General features: G+C 40.9%; 2 protein-coding genes across 3 annotated transcripts in view; one reads left to right on the top strand and one right to left on the bottom strand.

The window, feature by feature from the left end:
* The window catches only part of LOC128532153 (septin-7-like), a 46275-nt gene that overhangs the window by 18655 nt on the left and 3732 nt on the right, over positions 1 to 23888 (top strand). For both annotated transcript variants that reach the window (XM_053506377.1, XM_053506376.1), the window contains exons 4-12: positions 13895 to 13995; positions 14729 to 14863; positions 16120 to 16237; positions 16346 to 16435; positions 16575 to 16671; positions 20268 to 20319; positions 21251 to 21376; positions 22441 to 22576; positions 23115 to 23260. In XM_053506377.1, coding sequence (XP_053362352.1) covers positions 13895 to 13995; positions 14729 to 14863; positions 16120 to 16237; positions 16346 to 16435; positions 16575 to 16671; positions 20268 to 20319; positions 21251 to 21376; positions 22441 to 22576; positions 23115 to 23260 — 1001 coding nt within the window. The remainder of the gene's footprint in view (positions 1 to 13894; positions 13996 to 14728; positions 14864 to 16119; positions 16238 to 16345; positions 16436 to 16574; positions 16672 to 20267; positions 20320 to 21250; positions 21377 to 22440; positions 22577 to 23114; positions 23261 to 23888) is intronic.
* Positions 3583 to 11109, bottom strand: LOC128532151 (uncharacterized). Its single transcript, XM_053506375.1, has 2 exons — positions 10808 to 11109; positions 3583 to 6289 (listed from the first exon to the last, which is right to left on the bottom strand). Exon 2 carries the CDS (start codon positions 5719 to 5721, stop codon positions 3907 to 3909), a length of 1815 nt encoding a protein of 604 aa, XP_053362350.1. The 5' UTR covers positions 5722 to 6289; positions 10808 to 11109; the 3' UTR covers positions 3583 to 3906.

Below are 23888 nucleotides of genomic sequence, written 5' to 3'. Positions count from 1 at the left end.
CTGTAGTCTCTGTGGACCCGAATGTCCTGACCCAAAAAGTTGGCTGGTTGTCCCAGATTGTTAATCTGAAGGATAATGAACTGGATCATTGTTGCCACCTGCTTACAGAGTTGTGTAGATCAGAGATATCCAGGGTTCTTTGCACCACACTGACTTGCAAAAATCCTGATGCAGTCTTGTCCTCTAAAGGTCTTCCAAATAGGAAGGGGTTGTCCCCGTCTACTTCACATGCATCTCTTTTGTCCACAAGAAGTTGCATTGCACTGGCAAGTTCATGGTTTAACAAAACAGCAACTTTTCTCCCTCTTCTACCCATTGTTTCTACTCTGCTGAACTGCTTGGAAATGTTTTGCTCAAATGGAGAGAGACCGACAGCTATGTCCTCATGGAGTTCAGTCTGGTCTCTTTTCTTAAAAGACTTGAGCATCATTTTAGAGACTTCTCCTGCACGACGTCTGCTAAAGACTATTACTTGTGCAAGTGTCACTTTGGCAAGTTCTGCATATGTTTGTAAAGCCTCATTATGTTTTAGGCTTTCAAAAGCATTAGCAGATTTCTTCTCTAGGTATTGGTGCAGAAGCTGCACATCCTGTGTGAATGGTATAGTAGATGGTCTGTTGAACTTTGATTTACTAAAAGTAGCAAGAGCCGCATGGGAGATGCACATCATACTTCTATGTACAGTATATTTCTATTTTTATGCATATCATATTTCTATTTTTATTTTTAGTTCCATTTTTTTCTAGCACATTTCTATTTTTATTTTTAGTTCTATTTTTTCCTAATTTTTTTATCGTATTCTTTTATTTATATTTATTTCTTATTTGTAAACTTTAATTCTCTTTTAGGGTCAATAGCAGTCGTATAATACATTTCACTATATTTCGTACTGTGTATGTTTGTGTATGTGACAAATAAATTTGAATTTGAATTTGAGATGTGTTCTGCCCATTCACTTGAGCACAGTCTTTTGAATCGCTCTGCTGCTTTAATCATATCATCATTCTCTGCTGCGATGGCCCGAAGAACAATGTCACCAATCTTCTTGAGTGAATGTCCTAACTTCAGTGCAAGACTTGGCCTCTTTTCATCGTAACCAGCAACATCTTTCACAGCCTTTATGACTTTGTAAAATTCAAATATAAAATTATTTGGTTTCACAGCATTTTTAAAACTAAATATGGAGGGTTTTTTTTAAAGCTTGCATGAGTCTGACCATTTCCTGGACCTTCGGTGTGATGTATTCAAATTTTGTTATATTACTTCCATGCTTGTTGTAAAGACACTGACTCAACTGCAGTATGAAAACCATTTCGAACAACAGATGAAATTTATCATTCTTTATATTTCCAAAGATCTTCCACACCTCAGGAGATAATGCTTGGAAAAAAAAAGTAGATTCTGAAAGATCAGCCAAAACTAAGACTTTGGCTTTACCAGTTGCTTCAGACTCTGGAGACATCTTTGAAGGACATCTCAGTGTATGGCGCCACAGCTCCTTGCGAACAAACAGGCCTTTACAGTATACACAGTGCCCATATGTTTTGGTTTCAACTTCAATCTCTGATCTTCCTGGCCTTCTTCTAACTTTCAGTGGTCCACATTTATTTTCCATAACCTCTTGATTATGTTCAGTTGCCTCTGTTTCGTGGCTTCTCAAGTAACTTCCTTCTCTCCTGGGAGTGTTTAGGGAGCAAGAATGCAGCTGCAATTTCTGCCTCACTGTCTTGATGCTTTTTAAAGTGACTGTCGAGGTTTGTTGCATACATAACAGTAATTTTTTTGAGTGGAAAACAATTTTTTGGGGCGATTCTTTGGGACTTGTCATATTGTCAATTGTTGACTGTTTATCAAAAGATTCTACTGGTGTCTTCTTAAAACTGAAGCGTCTCAGCTTTTTGTGTAGTATCATGATCATTACCGGCTGCATGGTCACAAAAGAGTTCTTGAGTGGAGCTGGATTGACCATTCACCATGTCTTGCTCAGTGGAGGAAGAGTGAGTGAGTTGTGGAACACTCTTTGCCATCTTGGACTCAGATGGTGTGTTCTTATGAGATGGTAGTTTATGTGTCTTGACAGACAGAATGTCATCGCTATCGCTGTTTTGTTAAGAGTCTGGACTGAAGTCATCAGAGGATTCGTTGTTTAAAGATTCAGGGCATGGAGAATAGTGTTCATCAGAGCTCTGGCTAAAAAACAAAATTAGTTATAATAATAATAATATTAATATTACATTCTGTGTCAGAAATACTGTACTTGTAGTCATGTTTTAATCTACCTCTGAAATGTTCATGGGTTACAGGTAAAATAGAAAAAAAAAAAGTGATTACTATACCATTTTCATATTCTTCATGAAGCAAGTTTTGTGCCATGATCTTAAACATACTGAAAAAAAATTACCATGTATTTTTTTAGAACTACAGAAAGCAGGAAAAATGACAAATCCATTTGGTTTTTGGAAGGGTCAAGAACACACACAAATAAATTAATACATGTACAATCATAGATTTGAGGTATATAGATACTTACAGTACATTTACAAGTTACACATTCAAGTTAAACGAAGCCATTTTAGACCCGACACAGGTCCAGTGCACTCTTCACATGGTGCCACACACAACGTCATGGTGGCACTCTAAAGGGCAATTTTGTACATAAAACAACTTTGTGGCATGTTTTTATACAGTTTAAGAAATTAATGAATGAAAAGAAGAAAAAAAAAATCACATGACTGTTACACTATAAAGTGCAACTTAGAATTTCATTTCCAGACAAAGCTGAACCTCCTTTACTGGCAACTGGCGTTAAATAGCCTTTAATGGCGCCTGAAATTAGATGATATGCTGTTATAAAAAAAACAGTAAAAGCATTTAAATGTATCACCTGACTATAACAAATTAAAATAAATGTTTGTATTTGTTTATTCTTTAAAGCTACCCCAACCCCACAAAAAGCACTTAAAATGTAGATATTATACAAGTAACTCTTAACAAGCACAAACATCAACTCTAACTACTGCAGTTATTGTTGCATTAAATTCAACACTAAAAAGTGTCCATATCAGGTGTACACTTCACCTACCAACAAATGTTTAAATAATATGACGGTCCTCATAGGGCAGAACTGTCCTTACGTTTCATGTTAGATTCCCGCCCATCCCCCGATACACATGTGATGAATAAACATAGAGAACTACATTTAACCCCAAGTTTGAGACGTCACAACCCCTCTACATCCAACAGTGTTTCAAGAAGGAAAATATGCTCACTTACCTTTTTCCCTGAACATCAACACAACCTTCAGTCTCTCTCACAGATGTGTCTTGTTGTAAATAAAAATAAGATCTTCTGGATCTGACCAGAGCATTAGATGATCAAGGAATCAGGAGACTCAGAGCCAGGCTTCAGCTGGAGAAGATAGTTTAATTTGCATGCATGCGTCAATCAGTCAGCCTGGGCAATGAAATCCGAACATAAATGGCAAAACATCCATTTTATACTACGATGTAAACATCGACCCAAGGCCAAGAAAGGAAAAACAAAGGAAGAAAAATACAATCAAGGTTAAAAACATCATGTGAGAACTAAGTAAACAAGGACACTTATTAAGTAAACAAGGACATGTATTAAGTAAACAAGGAACTTATAAAGATCACGCTGACATAAGTCCATTATTAATGATTAGTGCCATATTCATACAAAATATTAAGGAAAATTAGAAATAAATCCTTCAATTCCCCCCTGTGAATGCCCTAAAAGCATTCATAACAGCAAGCTTAATCTTTTGAAACATGTCTTACAATCCGTAACCACTGGCCAGGCGATTACTCGTTTACATATTCCACAACGGAATAGGACTTAGACTTCTAACCCGCGTACCGAGCATAATATAAGGAAAACGTCACGTCAAATGTAGGCATTAGGCCTAGGAGTCAATATTATTGTAGTTTCTGCTATTTGAGTGTGTTTAACGCTTTTAGAGACACACAAACAACAGCAACGAATAGCCACATAAGCCAACAAAAGAATAAAAAGGAAAACCATGAAAGCTAATAGGATTTCACGGCCATATATCCACCAGGAACCTAGCCAGGCCCCTAGACCATCACTGTTGACTTGATCAATATGTATAACACGGTCACGTAACTCCTCTAAGTTTTTAATGTAGTGAGTTAGGTTTAAGGTAGGGTCAAAAACATCCGTACAACATTCAGGGCCTACAACTGCACAGGTACCCCCCTGTTGTGCTAAGATGTAATCTAAAGCAACTCGATTTTGCAAAATCATCATGCGATGTGATTGTAGTGTGGTAGATATCACACCTAGGGCTTGGGCAGTGTCATTAGCCAATTTCTCAATTTCATGAGATAGGATACGGATCTGATCCAAACTAACCATAATACCATAATTAGGAATAAGAGCACCGAGTGATCTACTCCAGAAAGTCTGACTGCATGTAAAATATTCAACACATGGACGAGGGTCATTAGCTGCAAATGATATCTCCTTGATTGGACTGTTTTCCTTATAGGAGCGTGTGTGAAGTTGATAACTCACTGGGCACTTTTGTTCATTACTACTAAATGTAAAAATAGCATCAACTTCAGAATAGAAAGCAATATCCGACAGCAGCTTATCTGTCACAGAGATAGGAATTTCAGATTGGTTGATTGAGTCGGCAAAGGATTGATATCCCTGTTTCGTTGGTAAGAGTGTTAAGGTACCATTGTCATGAAGGTAAGCGTTTGGGGGTACCTTTTGAACTCCCCTCTCTATGGCAGTGTGCACTTTCCCGTTCTTATACCAAATGCATTCGACTTCCTTGCAATTTACTGGTCCACAAGAACTAGGAACATCTAAATTAATTTCTGAGCGATCTGTAGGAAGCCGGTGTATTAAAATTACATGCTGCGGAGTAGAATTAGGCTTACTCGTAACTTGGTTCTTAGGATTCGAGTGTCGAGGTCTCATGGCAGGAAGAAGATAAATTAAAGAACATCGGCCATTGAATCTCGCAGGTAATTCGCTATATGCGGTACTTCCGCACAACCAGTAGGTACCAGAAGGAGCTGGAACGCGACAGAATTTATTAATTGAGAGCCAATTAACCCATGGACCAGGTTTAGAAACACAATCAAGTATAGAATGAGCTATAACTTTAGGTTGAACCTGAGAAATGTGTGAAATATCTTTTACCTGAAATTTACTGAGTTCGACGATAAAAGTGCACAATGGCCCAGAGATTTCACCCATAAAGGGAGAGTCCTTTACATGATTTTCAACACACCATGGAAATTTAGTCAAGGTAATGACGTCAGTTATACTATGAGAGGGAAGATAAGTCTGATTACAGACGTCCACCCCTGGAGAGCAACACTTAGTGGCGACTGCTTGAGTTACATTATGACAAGTAGTTATGTTGAATTCTGATACATTAATATGCAATAAAGCACAAGTGTCACAGACTGAAATGGCATGTCCTGACCACGCAATGCCAGCAGAGACACTTACTGGATGAGGAATGCACACTTCACAGCCTGGGTACAGTGTGTTCTGAGTTAATGTAAACAAAGCATGGAAAATGTTTCTCTTATCTAAATCAGCACCTGACACATCTACCCGACAGTTTAATATCATCAGAAGAGCGAATCTGAGTGAAAGTGTCCCAAATGTTAGTTTCCCCATTGTACAATTTGAGAATTTCCCACCACGTATTAACATTACCAACAGCTACACTCCCTGCATTGGAATCAAAACTATTAGCATACCACGGATAACTGATGTATGTTAGATTTTGTTGATACTTATTAAAAAACACTCTGACCTTGATTTTAGAATGCAACTGATATGTTTTTACGTTTTGACAATGTAATACAGGACATGCTTAAATAGTTATGGCATATGCTGAACAAGTAATGGCCTTTACATGTCTCCCCCAGACTATAGGAGAGGGTAATCTTCTGAAATTCTTAATAAAATAACCTCGCGCTCCAGTGGCAGCATAAATGTGATTGTATAATGTGAACCCAGTGATTGTAACTATTTTATAATCACAATTTTGAGAAGGTCTATGTGTGTAATCGACAAAATTAGCTTCTTGAGATGTGGTGGCGATGACAGCGAGGATAGCTGGATCTTGTCTCAGCACGGCACGAATAGATGTCGAAGGACGCTGAGGCGTGCTGTGTGGCCAGCTGGGAGAAAGCGGGAACCCGATGTATCCTGTAGCAGACTCGTGGTTATCTCGTATCAGCTTCTCCAACCTCCGGAATGCCTCACTTGGTTGTTCCTGCAAAAAAAAACACCACACACACACACACACACACAAACAAGAGATACCAGAATCAGGTAGTAAACACAGAGATGGTGCGTTCTTTTTTTTTTCCTCTGTGAGTTATTTAAATGAAATCTTCTGAACCCTATGTTTTTTTTTATTTCCCTACGTAAAATTTTTTTTTTATTAACTGGCAACGGTTCAGGATCCACCATACGACCACTGTAAAGGGTGACCATCTTTCCCTTCCTAACTTGGGTCCTGTCCACTGAGAGAAGTAGGGAGCGCTAACCGCATGTTGGGGAAAAGGGAATCTTCACTTCGAGTTTGACCCCCGCGGCCTAAACACCATCGGATCCTCTCAAAGCTCTTCTCCCAGAGCCACCCAAACTGCCCCTATTTAGGAGGTAACACCACTTTACAGTGTGAAGCATGAGTCCAGGTCTTACGCCCCTGACATAAAACTGCTGAATCGGTTACTAAGAGAACTTGAAATGGTCCTTTCCATTTCGCTTCCAATGGTCCAGCAGTGTGATTTTTGATCATCACCCACTGTCCTGGTACAATGGCATGGCCACCCTTCTCAGGTGAGGCCCATGCCTCTGAAACACGCTGTTGAGCAGCACTGACTGCATCAGTGAGCTCTTCACAATACTTCAACAGCGCATCAGAGGTCAGATGAATATCTGCCTGTCTTAAATCAAGTGTGCCTGGCAACGCCATGGGTCGACCAGTTATGATCTCATATGGGCTGAGACCAATCCCCCTTGTAGGAGATGACCGAATGCTGCACAGAACAGCTGGTAGTGCATCTACCCATGACACTCCACTCTGATGGAGCTTGGACAGTCGTAGTTTTAGTGTCTGGTTTTGACGTTCAACCTGCCCAGAAGCCTGGGGCCTGTAAGGGCAGTGAAGCTTCCACTGAACGTTTAACAGTTTCATGACTTCCTGCACAACCTGTCCAGTGAAATGAGTTCCACGATCTGAATGAATACATTCAGCAATTCCCCAGCGAGGGAAGAAGTCCTTGACCAGTGATTTTGCAGTGTGCAGAGCTGTGCCTGTTTTAGTTGGGTAGGCTTCAACCCAGCGAGAAAATTGGTCAACCACCACCAACACATCTCGTTTACCTTGACATGGAGGAAGGGTGATGTAGTCAACCTGCAGGTGTTTGAACGGACCTGCTGGCGCTGGTGTGTGAGCTGCAGGAGTTGGCACTCCAGCTGCACTGTTGTTAGCCTGACACAGAACACAGCGTTTCACGACATCAGATGCGTGTGCACGGAACTTGGGGTTCCACCACGTAGACGAAAATCTGTGAACCATTGTCTGAACACCCACGTGTTCTAAACTGTGAATTTGTTGGGCCAAGTATGGCAGCAAGGACTCAGGGGCAACATATTTACCTCCCTTTGTCCAAGCACCAGCAGAGTCTAGGCTTGCCCCTTTATCAACCCACGACCACACTTCTAGTGCAGGAGCATTAGCATACATGTCCATCAGGGAAGATCGAAGTTGTTGTGACTCAACCTTCACATCATCAGAGTTCGAGGTTTTGATGGCTGAGATTGTGATAGCGGGCAGCCTGCATGCAGCTTTGACCGCAGCATCAGCCAGGGCATTTCCTCTGCTTTCATCAGTGTTTTTCGGACAGTGTGCTTTGACCTTGACTACTGCTAAACTTTTTGGAAGCTCACAGGCGGACAAGAGGTCAGAAACATATGAAGCATTTTTGATTGGCGTTCCTGAAGCTGTTAGGAAGGCACGTCGTCGCCAAATGCTCGCATAGTCATGTATTGTGCCATAGCAATAACGGCTGTCAGTGTAGATTGTGGCTGAACATCCTGTAGCCAAAACACATGCATTAGTCAGGGCAACAAGTTCCGCAACTTGTGCAGAGAGATGATCAGGAAGGCGACCCTGAGCTATAACAGCATGTAATGAGCACACAGCCCATCCAGCCCGTCTGCATCCATTCAGCACCTGGGCTGAACCGTCAGTAAACAAAACCATGTCTGGATTTTCCAGAGGAATTTCAGAGACTTTTGAAGGTGGTGAGTGTGAAAGCATCACACAGTCATGATCACCCCACGCGCCCTCATCTAAGGAATCAGACATTGCAGCCATCATTAACGATGAGGGGTTGGTGATCTTTGCCCTTTTCAGGGTGATGTTAGGAGCTGTGAGAGTATTGAGCCAATTGCTCCATCTTTGAGCAGTTACTGTGATCACACGAGCTGAGGACAACAAAGAGAGAACAGCATGAGGACAATGTACAGTGAGATGTTGCGTCAACACTATCGGAGCACAGGCAGTAACAGCTAAAAATGTAGCTTGAACAGCACGAAGACATGGACCAAAACCGCTAGCATTCACATCCAACTTAGCCGAATAGTATTGGACTGGACGCAATTGGCCACCATGATCCTGCATCAGACATGCAGTCATGAACCCCGCATGCTCATGCACATATTGGGTGAACGGCAGCTCAGGTTGCGCAAAACCTAAAGCAGGTGCAGATGTAAGAGCAGCTTTAAGGTCGGTAAATGCTGTTTCAGCTGACTCAGAAAACTGAATACTGTCTGTCTCATTTGGAGATCCTTTCAACAAATCATATAGAGGCTGAGCTATTCGGGCATAATCCTCAATCCAGGGGCGACAGTAGTTACACATACCCAGGAATGAGCGGAGCCCTTTCACTGTTGATGGAGCAGTGAACATTTGTACTGCTGCAACCCGATTAGGGAGGATGGATCTCTGTCCTGCTGTTACTGATTGTCCTAGAAACTGTACAGAATTGGTGGCTAGTTGTAACAGTGATCACAACATACAGTCTGTTATCTCGCTCATAGGTAACTGGCTGCAAATAGGCTCTCACAGCTTTCATATCTAAAAAGACTGAGGCGGAGGGGGAGGAGGCAAACCAAGTGACGTTGACTGGGAAGCAAGTTGCAAGATCTGAATGATCTGCCCTGCCACGTCAGGCGAAAGAGCTCCGCCCCTCAAGTCAGGCTGAGAACCTCCAGAGTCAAAAGCACATTTCTGCTTTTTCATGTCTGCCTTTCGCTTCCGGCAAGCCTTGTACCAATGTCCGGGCTTATGACAATAGCGGCAAACATCACGTGGAACAGATTGAGCAGTGTCCACATCAACAGCAGCTTGCATCAACGCAGACACATGTGTTTTCACATTGGAATCTCTTTCATATGCTGAAAGACTGTCAGAAAGATCATTAAGTGTGGATTTCCGCCACTCAGGTTTCAGAAGCGGCAACACCTTGCGTAACTCAGCACGTAAGCCATCAGCCCACTGCGCAACGGGAATTCGGCTGGCCATCACCTCGTCTGTAGAGCTCAAGCCATTCCCACCATACAACATAAACACCTGGGCATAGCGCTGAGTGTATTCAAGGACAGACTCATTTTTTGCCTGCTGACAATCCACAACTTTACGCCAGCATTCATTACAGTCCACAAAATCACGAATAATCATCAGAAGGTCATCAGAACACTTTTGCACAGCTTTTGCTGAAGTAAGCTTCTGCTTGTCCTCACAAGCCTGATAATAAGCTCTTAACTTATCTACTTCGGAGGGCTGAAAAATCTGGGAACTTATGGCAATCACATCCAGAGGGTGGAAATTATACAACTGAATTTTACGCTGCATCTGCGTTAAGAAAGGGCCCATGCCCATCTCTCTCGGATGTTTAAAGTCTTTTGCCATACGATCGACTTCAGCTGGACTCAGTGGCTTGTATGTGATTGTTACTTTTGAGTCTTCATCTTTTTTAGAACGAGACTCTTTCACAGCCATCGGAGCCACGCCGATGTGTGCTGGATCTAAGACAGTGTCTGAATCCTCAACCTTTGACTGCTCTCTTAATTGTATATCATAACCAAGATTAGGAAGAGATGGAAACAACGGCTTTGATTTAGACAAAGATAGCTTCCCTGCTTGTTTTTCCAAAACCTCAAGTTTGGTTTGGAGAGAGTTAATTAAACACTGAGACTGCTCACATTTTTTCTGAGCAGATTTAGCGGCACTCTTATGTTTAGCGCATTCCTGCGCAAGTTTACTGATCTTTTCGTCACTCTTACGCTTCTCACAATCCCGCTCTGCAGCGTGTGATTGTATTAGAAGAGCATGCCACTGCCTAAATACTTGAACTGCAGCTTCAAGGTCTTTACGCTGCACACACCTTTCCAAAGCAGAAAAACATTGCTCTCTAGTCCATTTATCCTCATCTTTAACACCAAGAAATTTGCATAACTTCACCTTTTTCTTGCTACACAATTTATCTAACATCTGCCCCAATTCCTTTTCAATACAGGAACCTTTGGCATAGGGCAGGGATTCACAACCTAGTGAGGACCGCCATCCGTCACACTTAGGATCCTGAAAACATGTTGCCATATTGTCGAACAATATTTAGGCTTACTTATTAAGTACTAAGAAAACTACACATTAGACTTTTACTGATTCCTCCACAATCATCTAGCAACAAGGGTTGTTGTACAGGATGGAACTCACCCGTGCTGTCATGCACAGGACCTCCAGGGACTAGAGTCAGAACTCAGGCAGATGATATTGCTGTCACCTGGATCAGTCGTCACGTCGCAGACGTCAGACGGAGACCATCGCTGCCCCACGTTGGGCGCCAGGATTGTTGTAAATAAAAATAAGATCTTCTGGATCTGACCAGAGCATTAGATGATCAAGGAATCAGGAGACTCAGAGCCAGGCTTCAGCTGGAGAAGATAGTTTAATTTGCATGCATGCGTCAATCAGTCAGCCTGGGCAATGAAATCCGAACATAAATGGCAAAACATCCATTTTATACTACGATGTAAACATCGACCCAAGGCCAAGAAAGGAAAAACAAAGGAAGAAAAATACAATCAAGGTTAAAAACATCATGTGAGAACTAAGTAAACAAGGACACTTATTAAGTAAACAAGGACATGTATTAAGTAAACAAGGAACTTATAAAGATCACGCTGACATAAGTCCATTATTAATGATTAGTGCCATATTCATACAAAATATTAAGGAAAATTAGAAATAAATCCTTCAGTCTCCACACAGCAACGTGAAGGTAATAAGAAACACTATCACAATTTGGGAATAATGCTCACCAAGTGGCCACCACAAGAGGATGGATGGATGGATGGATGGATGGATGGATGGAAGTGGCCACCACAAGTAGTTTTAGTTAATACAGGTATAAACAAAATGTAAATATCTTCTCTCGCTTTTTCAGCTCTGTTCTGTACATGCAAGAAAATACACAAATACGTAACAAAATACAACATGGTCGACTTTTAATAATAATATTAAAAAAACATAGAGTTAAAGACATTACAGCCCCCTGAACACCATGGCCAGGAGGAATCTCCATACTGTAGTTGTAAGTAACCACATCATCTGTAAAGATATCTCTTATACTAAACAGGCACAGGTGTGGCCTTCCTTCAGCAATTATCGTCTTCACTCGGCAGTTTGGATTTCTGTGATCATCATTAACCACTCTGCCAAGCGGAATCTTCTTTGGAAGCATCTATGCTGTAAGAAAAATAGAAGAAAAATAAAACATTCCTGACTGGAACATTAGGTACCAACTGAATAATGTATATTTTGGGGATTACACTAACCTTGGTTTCTTTAACCTATTGTCTGATATAAATTATTGTAACTGAGTCACATTACTTTTTGTAACCTCACATTAATTTTTAAAGAAATTTATGACTCTTTAATGTGTGGCTCTTCAAAGTTTATACAAAAATGTGTCTCACCCCAGAGTAAGATGTGTAAATGTATGAGTACTATTGTGATGCATCCTGTAACGTACCTTTAAACCTCTCGTTACTAAATAAAGGCCTTGTCTTTGTCTGACTATATGTGTTCTTTTGCATCCTCTTCAGGTTTTATTCTCTTTTTTCTTACCATGTTGACTGAAAAAGTTTAGCGAACATAAGTAGTATATCTTTATAAATTTATCTTTGATAAATATTTATAATTGAACATATCTTCACATTATTGTCAGACTGTAGTGAAGTCTGTATCTCTAATTACACAATTTTACATGTAAATGTAAATAGTTATATAATATACTTCTAATATTTCTACATCTTTGTCCAACTAATATGATGATTACACACACTATATATATATATATATAACCCTATTACATCATGATATTTAAAGCAGTATGAAAGTGTTTAAATTGTTTATACAAACTATTCATGACTAAAATTATTTAATCAAGCATTCGTCACTACATGATGGTTCACATACATCATTAAACATGTCTATGAACTACTTGGGAATTTCATAGGTACCAAAAAATTCATTAATACAAATTATTCTAATTGACTCGCACATGGCAGATAAAATAAGAGTGTTGTAGCCACTAATGGAGGTGTGGAAGAGGCTAATGGCGTTCCTAATAGATATTAGCCTAATTAATCATCATACACACAGCTTAAAATCTTTCTACAATTAAGTTAATTTAGCTGAATTACTTAACTTTCCACCGCGCATCAACTCTGCGTGGTTTGACGGTCATCAAAAGCAACCGAACACTGACGAGGATTCCGCAGCTGACCAATGAAACGCAACGGAAATGAAGCTGCAGTAGCGCTAATTGCCGATAAAGGCGCATCATACACTGGGGGCATACGCTGTTTAAAAAAAAAATAAAAAAAAAACAGGTGTGGTGGAAATATTGGGACATTTTCCCTAAAACGGAGGGAGTTTAGCGAACATAAATAAACCGCTCTACGTTGCCAGAATTATGAGGCCATGTCCTTATAGTTACCGTGTGTCCTCATAGTGTCGGTATGTATTCAGGTATTTTGTCCTCACGGTTCGGCCGCACCAACGCACACACACACACACGGTTCAGCATATTAGGGACTTACAGTTAAGCAATAAAACCCTTGAAGCCGCTCTTTACAGAGTGAATAAAGAGGCGTGGCTGTAAGATTAAGCTCCTGCCTCCACACAGAAGTGGGCGTGTCCAGTACAGCCGTGTGATATGAAGCTCATAAGCGACGTCATGCAGGAAAAATACTTTCAAAGCGTCCACTTCAATAGAGTTAAAGTAACTGGGATGTAATTCAGAAACTGGATTAAACCAGAAGATGTTGACTCTAAGAATCCTGAGGCCACGCCCCCTTTAATTAAGTTAACTTTACTGTAAACTGTATGCACTTTGTATAACTAGTGGGTGTTGAGGCCACACCTTCTTTAGGAATACCACAGAGACCACACCTCTTTCACTGTGTCTGAGGGACAACAGGGACACGCCTCCTTAAGTAAGACTGACAAGCACACAGGCCACACCCTCTTTAGTAAAACTGATAAATGCATAGGCCACACCTCCTTTAATTAAACTCACAGGCAGAACACGCCCCTTTAGTGAGACGAACAAAGACACAGGTCACGCCCCCTTTAGTAAAACTGACAAACACACAGAACACACTTTCTTTAGTGAGAATGACAAGCACACAGACCACACCCCTTTTTTAAGTCTTTATCGTAAATGATGATATTTTGAGCAGTGTTGATGTTTACAGTCATGTAGTAAGAGGTTCTGTGTCCTGATTGGTTCCTCAGGTGGAGCAGTCCAAAGTGCTGATAAAGGAGGGCGGAGTTCAGCTCACACTCACTATAGTGGACACGCCAGGGTTCGGAGACGCCGTGGACAACAGCAACTGGTGAGTCTCATCATGATTCACTGGGAGAACTTTCCTCAGCCTTTTCATGTCCTGATCTCTCTCTCTCTCTCTCTCTCCCTCCCTCTCTCTCTTTCGTCCTCTCTTCTCTCTTAGAGAGGGGGAGCTTAGTGGGTGTTTTTATATTTAAAAAATGTAAATATGTAAATAGTGTATGTAATGTATGCATGTTGACCTTGTTTGTGTGTGTATAGTATAGAGGTATATGTGTTTATATGAATGTGACTGTGTGTATATGTATGTATATATTAAAAAAACGTAAAGTTGGTTTTTTTCTTAATTGTTTCACAATAAAGTGTGTTTAAAACCTCTCTCTCTCTCTCTGTCTTTCTCACTGTCTGTCTCTGTCTTCCCCTCTCTTTCTCTCCATCTCTGTCTCTCTCTATCTCTCTCTTTGACTCTATCTCTCTTTCTTTCTGTCTCTCTGTCTCTTTCTCTCTCTCTCTCTGTCTGTCTCTCTCCTTTTTTCTCTCTCTCTCTGTCTGTCTCTTTGTCTATCTCTCTCTCTCTATCTCTCTCTGTCTCTCTTTCTTTCTGTCTCTCTCTATCTCTCTCTCTGTCTCTCTCTGTCTTTCTGTCTCTCTATCTCTTTGTCTCTCTCTATCTCTCTGTCTCTCTCTTTCTATCTCTATCTCTCTCTCTCTCTCTCTCTCTCTCTTCCTCTGTCTGTCTCCGTCTCTCTATCTCTCTGTTTCTCTCTCTCTCTCTCTGTCAGTTGGCAGCCGGTGATCAACTACATCGACAGTAAGTGTGAGGACTTCCTGAACGCTGAATCTCGAGTCAACCGGAGACAAATGCCAGATAACCGAGTGCACTGCTGCTTGTACTTCATCGCCCCCTCTGGTCACGGGTGGGTACTGCAGGCACAAAGCTCAGACATCTCTCAGCGTCATGCCGCCTGGGTAACACGGAAAGCGGCGGAGCATCGATCTGGAACACTATTTTATTGCACTTGAGACAAGGGGAAGTGAAGTAACCTGGTTTTTGTAATAGATGAGGTGATGTAAGATGGACTGAGACAGAGAGAGAGAAAGAGAGAGAGAGAGAGAGTATAGTCTGTGAGACGGAGACGCACCCGCTTTGCACCATGACCTAAAGAGATTAGCTAATGATCTCCGCACTGAGCACGCTCTGTAGAAGATGAGACGTCATGACGTTTTCTCTCAGTCGCCCCTTCTTTCTCTTCTTTCATTTTTATTTCTCCTAACATTAGACTCGTCCAGGTTCTCACTTCTTTTTCAGTCATTTTTATAAAGACAAATATTTGGCAACCGTGTTGTCTTTCACTGAAGTGTTTAAAGATTTTTTGAATAGCCATCATGAATCTATTTAGTGCATTCCACAAAAGCAGAAACACTTTCTTTAAAGCATTTTGGGAAAGTGTTGAACAAACAGCTGCACAGTTTCCCATAAAAGGCTGTTTTTTCTTCTCGACCTCGTACGCCGGAGTCACTTCCATGTCCTATAAACTCTCTGATACTCCACATTCCCCAAATGAATAAACTGGCCCTCGGTTGCCCTCTGTTTCACACACTTACACACATACACACATACAGTTCAGAGAAGCAGAAGAACAGGGTCTTTGTCTGTCGCAGGGAAAACACACACACACACACACACACACAGAGCGATATGAGCCTGCCGTTTAACTCTTCAACTGTGGTGTGATGTAATTGACTGTAAAAGAAAGGCTGTGGAAATGGTGTGTGTGTGTGTGTGTGTGTGTGTGTGAAAAAATGTCCCGCGGTGTATTACATTATAGTCTTTACACCATGATGGCCGAGAAATGTAAAATAAAACACTTAAACTGAAAATCATCATGTATTTGTGTCTGTCGTTATGTTTCTGTTGTTATTTATTTATTTATTTATTCTTTCTCTCTCAGCCGCCGCATGAACCTGATGACCTGATCAGTACACGGACGATCTGATCATTCTGATTCACACACACACTCACATTCCATGCAAACTTAAATAATTCTCTTGATTGTGTTAAGCTGCTTTGCGACAATGACGATTGTTAAAAGCGCTGTATAAATAAAACTGGATGGAATTGAATCAGTAGGAAATTGAACCTGATTTTAATTCCTTGTGTAACATGTTATAGATTAAAGCCTCTGGATATCGAGTTCATGAAGCGTTTACACGACAAAGTCAACGTCATCCCGCTGATCGCTAAGGCAGATACACTCACACCTGAGGAGTGTCAGCAATTCAAGAAACAGGTGTGTGTGTGAGTGTGTGTGTGTGTGTGAGAGAGAGAGAGAACGTGTGAGTATGTGTGTGTGAGAGTGTGTGTTTGTGTGTGTTTTAATTTTATCTCTCTTTTCTAGATAATGAAAGAGATTCAAGAACACAAAATAAAGATTTACGAGTTTCCCGACACGGAGGAGGACGAGGATAAACTCATCCGCAAGATAAAGGTTAAAGACAAGATCACGCCGTATTTTAGAGTAAATGATGTTTACAGGTCAGATGATGTGTTTACTGATATTTGTTAGATTTTAATCAGTACGGATGTTCTACTGTATGTGCTGTGTGTGTGTGTGTGTGTGTGTGTAGGAGCGGATGCCCCTGGCTGTTGTGGGCAGTAACGTGGTGGTGGAGGTGAACGGCAGGAAGGTCAGAGGGCGTCAGTACCCCTGGGGCGTGGCAGAAGGTACGCTCCTGTCCATCATGACCCGTTTGAACATCATCAGGACTGTAACACTGATCTTTACAGAACAGGGGTGCACGGGTACGAGTGGTGAGAGACAGTCAGACAATGAGAAAATGATCTCTATGTCAAGACAAGTCGCAAGAGAAGGACGATTGTTTGACAGGAGGAAGAAGTGCATCCTGGGTATTTTAGACCAGTTATATGTCAGGAACAGTCCCTGTAACCCCTGTTGCATCACACAGCACAGGTGACTTCAGTGTCATGTTGATCGTCGTGCTTATTATTATTTTCCATGTTTGCTTTCTTCCTCTACAAGTTCCCTGTTTTATCAAATAGATTTTTCATACTTTAATGTGGTGGTAAGTGTTTCTTTTTAATTTTCTCCTCCTTTCCTCAGTCGTTCACGTCTCGTTCTTTCTTTTTTTCTCTTTTTTCTTTGTCTGTTCCTTTCCATGACTGACAGAGGGCATTTTTGGTAAACATCATTTCTCATGTTTATGCTACTACCCCCACCCCTCCCCGCGTACCCTCAGCCCCGCCCCACCCCAGCGTTCTTCATTCAGTTTAATGTTGCTCTGACTGTCCTCATGGTTTAATGTGGTGCTCTACCAAGCCTCGTGGTGAGACCTTTAAACACTGGCTGGTAGAAACGGAGCAACATCGCTCTCTAACTCATGTTTATCGGTTCCTAATTACTTTCCATATACTTTAAAGAATTTTTTTTACAAGAGGTGCATGCTTCCCATTGTTCAATTCCAACTCTCACCTTGTGTCTTACGAGAATCCATTGACGTGTGGGGTCACATCACTAACAGTCCTGTTGGACAGGGTGGGCAGTGTGACGAAAATATTAGTTTTTTTGTATTTTTGCAGTATACAGGCTCTGTATTGTCTTAATTAGGTTAAACATGTAGGGAACATGAGGTGTTCCTCAGGGCTCTCCCTTTTGCCCCCTTGTTTTGATGCTACTATTTCATCCTGACACACAGTGCACTTGAGATAGGCGTGGCTGGCTCCTGGTCCAGTGCACCCATTAACCAGGATATATATAATCTCCTAGTACATTTAGAGACACAACTGATCCAAGCCGTATGTGTGTGTATATATATATAGCCGTATATCAGAAGAACTTCTGATCCTCAGGTTTACAGTTTAATTCCTATTTTCTGGTCACTGATGTGTCTGGCGAAACTTCCTTTTTAATCTCCGTTCCACTCGTAGGAACCAGAACATATGGTTTAAATTGTTTAAATTTGTTCTCCCTGTGATGACCACTCTACCCCTCCTCCTGACTCCTCCTCCTCCTCCATCAGTCAGGCTTTTTTTTTCTTCCTCTGCTTGTCATTGCCACGCCATGTAACCCCACCTTCCACCCGTCATTCTTAGACTTAGTAGCCAATCAGGGTCGCAGGTTTTGCCGCAGGACAGACTCCAAAAACCCCGCCCCCTTCCCGAGGCTCAGACGCAGGTAGGTGGTTGTGGTGGATGATTGACACCTGGGGCGTCGGTTCCTCCACATGGGTAAGACGTTGCTCATTCCACATAGACTCTGGAGCATGTTAAATAAGATATAGAAAAAATCGATTATTTTTCATCTTTAATGATCCAAAGCAATTTTTAAGTTATATTACTATAGACATTATCAAAGGAGACTTCGCTATTTCATGCAGCTCATATGTGTTTTATATATTTTTTGTGTCGTATATATTTTTATTATATTTTTTAAATAATATATATACATATATATATCAAAATCTAATTGTTTTTTTTTCTTTCTGCAAGTTAATGAACTGAGAGATTTCATTTAAAACGTGGCTGTGTTTCCTCAAACCTTTTAACTTCCAACTGGAAAAAAGGAGCCAAGAAAAGAAAAACTTCTCCTTTAACTCAAAGTTTGTGTTTAGAAACTAAAGGTAGATTTTATTCATTCTGAGTTGAGCAAATGACATCTAAGATCATGGCTGCTCAATCATGGGTGTCTGTAAACTCGCGCAAGCCAAGGAGGATAGCGCTTTCCTCCGCGCGTCACGTCACTCCCTACAGTGTGTGAGCAAGCAGTTTAAAATGATTTGGTTGGCTGGCAGCACGTGTCTCAGAGGAAAGACGTGAATCCCTTCATAGGGGTCGCGCCCTAATGACTGTGTCCTCAAAAAGGCATCTGTGTGTTTATTTCACCCTCCGTGCCCACTTTAATAAACGGAGTCAGAAAATGTCATAACTCCAAGTTTCCATTTCCAAGTTAAATCGAAGACGGTGTTAGTCCTAGTCTGGAACAACATCTGTAACACTGTGTACCAGTTTAAACAGACCAGAAACATTTCCCTGAGTGTCTCCTGAGATGAGAAGCAGAAATCGTATTTGGAGAAGTCTTTAATTTTCAGCTACTTCCTGTGTTGGGGTCAAATCCAGATTAAACTTCACTTGGGTTTAACTTGTAAATAAATCAAGACCTCTCTACGTCTCAGATCAGTTCTTTTGTTTCACGCTCTAATGTGACCTGGGTACTAACGTCCGCCCAAACAAACAAAACCTAAATTTACTGATTCAAACCACTGAAACATGCTGATGTACTGAATTCTGATCCAACTGGAGTTACTGTTGTGAATGTAACACAGGTTTATTCTTTTATTCAGAGTGTTGGTCCTTTTTACACAAACTATACAACACTATTCCACAGAACGACACAAACACTGGCTTTTATTATTATTTTCCTTTTTGGCAAAATGAATGGAAACACGATTCATGCGTCAAACCCACAGCTGCATGAATGAATCCGTGTCTTCAGCCTTCTCCAGAACTAACAAGTGAAATCAACAGGTCTTTCATTTCTCTGGTTTGTTTTTCCATTAAAGGTGCTAACAAGTGCCCGGTGTGTGTGTGTGTGTGTGTGTGTGTGTGTGTGTGTGTGTGTTCATATAACCACGTGACCTCGTCATTCAGTGCACAGCTGCTTAAATGTTTAACCTGTAAACATCTGGGTTTGTTGGCTCGTCCGTTTGTTTACTTGCTAACTGTTTCTACAGGATGAATTCTGTCTCTGTGTTGTGTGTCGTGGTTCAGCCTCTTTATCCCTGTGCTGCATTACAACATTAGGCCGAAGTGTTTGTATATGAAGTCTGTGTCTGTTAAACTGTTTCATTTATAATCTCTTATTTATTCTGTATCTCATTAACATCAGTTCCATTCAAGTTCTATTGTTAAAGATAAAACTTTAAGCTTCATCTTGTAAAATAAATGTGTTGCTCACATCGTCAAGTACCGAGAACAATTAAAGAAATTTAAAGTGACTGTAATTTGGCCTGGAAAAGGAGCTGTGAGACGCATTATTAACACCTGTAAGGACCGTCGTAACAAATCATCAGTGGAGATCACTTACACAGTGTATAATGATGTGCACATGATAATAATCATCATAAAATACAATGTGATGTTTATTGTGCTTGAAGTTTAAGTTGACAGATTTCAGCTACTGATATAATAGATCACACTATACCGGTTAACTGATGTCTTTTTAAGGCTTGAGCGGTGTGTGTGAGTGTGTACATTTAGGTCTGACACTAAGCTAACTCCAGTGTATGTTTGTGTTGCTGTTTCAGTGGAGAACGGCGAGCACTGTGACTTTACTGTCCTGCGAAACATGCTCATCAGGTGAGACACAAACACACACACACACACACACACACACACTCCACAGAAAAAAAAAGAAATAAAGATGACTCTTTTTCTAACTTTCACTTACATAAAAACTCGGCAAGAATACAGCGTGAGATCAGAGCTGTGTGTGTGTGTGTGTGTGTGTGTGTGTGTGCAAACAGCAGATCAGCCAATCAGAATATGAATCAGGATTGACTTGTACTTTCATTATGGACCACTGCACATATCACTTTAATATTAAGACACTTAAAGAAAACACTTTATGCATATTTGCACACCTCAGTCATTTTATATCTATTTTGTTCTTATTTGTACAGTATATTTTTATTTTAATGCACAGTATATTTTACTAGTTAATTTCATTTTTCTGCAATATATCTTTATGTTTACTTGTACAGTATATTTTACCAGTTAACTTTATTTTCTACCGTATTTCCTTTATTCATATTTATTTCTTATGTTTAAGTTTTTATTTTAAGGTCACTGGTAGTCGGAAAAGCATTTCACTGCATATGGTACTGTGTATGACTGTGTACGTGACAAATAAAATTTGAATTTTACTGACAGTTAGGTGTCCCGTCACCACATGGAGCTCCGCCCCTTTCTCCATCTTATGTTAGTAATATTTTTTGAAAGTTGTTATCGTGGCGTTGCTGCTGAGATAATGAACTTAAACATCAAACTCAGCTAGTGTAACACTAACAAGGTGTGTACCAAAGTTTCGGCTAAGGAAGTTTTGTTAAAAAAAACGTTTTCAGCAAAAATTACTTTCACAATTTCTAAATAACTTACAAATATAAAATGTAACAAACTTACAAGTAGCAACAAAACATGACTGAGAAAATACATAGAAATAGAAATAAACAAGGTGTTTGGAACATAACGAAGGTTCTGACTGTAATTATTTATTTTTCCTCCTTCTCAGGACTCACATGCAGGACCTGAAGGACGTGACTAACAACGTGCACTACGAGAACTATCGCAGCAAGAAGCTAGCGGCCGTCACCTGTAACGGAGTGGACGCCAGCAAGAGCAAAGGCCAGCTCACCAAGTATGATCTACTGTACACCACACACACACACACACACACACACACACACCTCTGGGTGTAGAGGACGAGATATTACTGTGTATAAGCAATTCAGGGATTTTATTGTAATATAATGTGAATATAAAAGCTTTTAAATTTGCAGTCATTCACTCATCTGTGACGGCGGCTGAGTATTGATCAAGTATGTGATTGGTCAAGGTCGTCTGTAGTGTGTGATCAGTCCCTCCCTAATGAAGACAGTGAAGTAATCACAGCTCTGAACAGCTCACGAGATTAAATCAATAACTTATGGAGAAAATCTCACCGGGTCGATCACACGAACTGTAAGGACTGGATATATTTGGGAATTACAAAATGAAAAGCATTTGATTTGTTATAATTAAATGATGATGATGTACAGCCCACCTGCAGTACCCTTACACACACACACACACACACACACACTCTTACACTTTAATTACTAACCGACTATTATTACTAGTTAATCTTATTAGTCTCCTCTGATCAGTGCAGCATGTAAATGAGAGGTAGAGGAGCGCACTCGTGTGTGTGTGTGTGTGTGTGTGTGTGTGTGTGTGTGTGTACACTCTTCTTCAGTGTTGAGTCCTTTTTTTCAGCATGTGAGAGTATTTGAGAGCAGTAAGTGAACTCACTCGACTGAACCAGAGACTGAAAAACATGAAACACCAACACACACAATAACGACGTCGTTCCCATAGTGACGGATTCACACATTCATTTATAACCGCGCGCTAGTTCAATTACAGAGCGAGTGTAACAGGCATGTTTACATCACACGCGGGACACACACGCAGGACACACACGCAGGACACACACGCGGGACACACACACGGGACACACACACGGGACACACACGCAGGACACACACGCAGGACACACACGCGGGACACACACACGGGACACACACACGGGACACACACAGGCTCCCATCTTACAGGAGGCGTCTCAAAGCCTGGGTGATTCAGCCATGAGCGACTCATCACGAGTATAAAGGTGTAAATGTTGTGGTGGTGTGTGTGTGTGTGTGTGTGTGTGTGTTTCAGGAGCCCACTGGCTCAGATGGAGGAGGAGCGGAGGGAGCACGTGATGAAGATGAAGAAGATGGAGGGTGAAATGGAGCAGGTGTTTGAGATGAAGGTCAAAGAGAAGAAGCAGAAACTGAAGGATTCTGAGGCTGAGGTGTGTGTGTGTGTGTGTGTGTGTGTGTGTGTGTGTGTGTTAGCCAAGCGTGTTAGCACACAGTATAACTATTGACATTTATGATGAGGTCGTGTCACTCAGGTTTATCGTCCCTCCCTGTGTGTAAACATTATAGGAGTTTGTCATTGGGGTGTTAGTGTGATCATGACAGGAAGGTGTGTGTGTGTGTGTGTGTGTGTGTGTGTGTGTGAGTGATGTGTACTCAGGCTCTCAGGAGAAACTGCTATTCTGTTAGTCTTTCAGGTTCATCATTTGGCTCATCATGTTGTTTTAGTAAAACAATGTAAACCTGTAAAAATAATTCGTCTTTTTATTTTTATTTTTTATATTTACTTTTTAATTTTGTGTTTCTCTGTAAAGTATTTTTTTCTCTCCGGTAGACGTTCCCAGTTTCCAGTTGTTTCCAGTGTTTTGATGATATAAGTGACATCTGTTTAACAAAGTGGTTACGTTTTAACTGTGTGTGTGTGTGTGTGTGTGTGTGTGTGTGTGTGTGTGTGTGTGTGTACGCATGCAGTTGGAGAGGAGGCACGAGCAGATGAAGAGGAACCTGGAGGTGCAGTATAAGGAACTGGAGGAGAAGAGGAGGCAGTATGAGGAGGAGAAGAACAACTGGGAGGTTCAGCAACGTCTACTGGAGCAGCAGAAACTCGACGCCTCCAAGTACACACACACACACACACACACATATACACACATATACACACATATACACACATATACACACACACACACACACACACACATATATACACATACACACACATATACACACACACACATGTACACACACACACATATACACACACACACACACATACAGTAGTTGATCAATTGGAATGGTTATTACCGTCGCGCTCACCGCCGTGTAAAAACGTCAGCGGCCAAAATAAATCAGTTGCATTTTAAAGTCATTCGTAAAATGGCCGCCAGGTGGCGCAAAGTGACATTTTCGCTCGTTGCAGTAAATACAATAGTGACTGTTATACAGCGTATCTCTGTATCGGTTTATTGTTATTTAAGTTCTGGATTATTTTAGGTACTTTAAACACATTGTTGAGTTGCTCATGTTGGCTCTTATGAGATGTAGTTTACAAATGAACACCTGGTTGGGTTATTTTGACCCAGCAACTGGTTTATTCATTATTCTTTCCTTTCTCCAAATATCAGCCTGCAGAATGTTTGAAATATTACTGTTTATTGTGTTACAGGTGTAGTTTTAAGAGTTGTTTAGGCAGGAATGCGTGTGTATACATCTCAAAACCTTCATCAGTTATTAAAAATAGCATCT

Source organism: Clarias gariepinus, chromosome 10, assembly GCF_024256425.1.
Source record: "Clarias gariepinus isolate MV-2021 ecotype Netherlands chromosome 10, CGAR_prim_01v2, whole genome shotgun sequence".
Classification (NCBI taxonomy): Eukaryota; Metazoa; Chordata; class Actinopteri; order Siluriformes; family Clariidae; genus Clarias; species Clarias gariepinus.
Note: the sequence above shows the minus strand (reverse complement) of the source record. Positions and strands in the feature narration are given on the sequence as shown.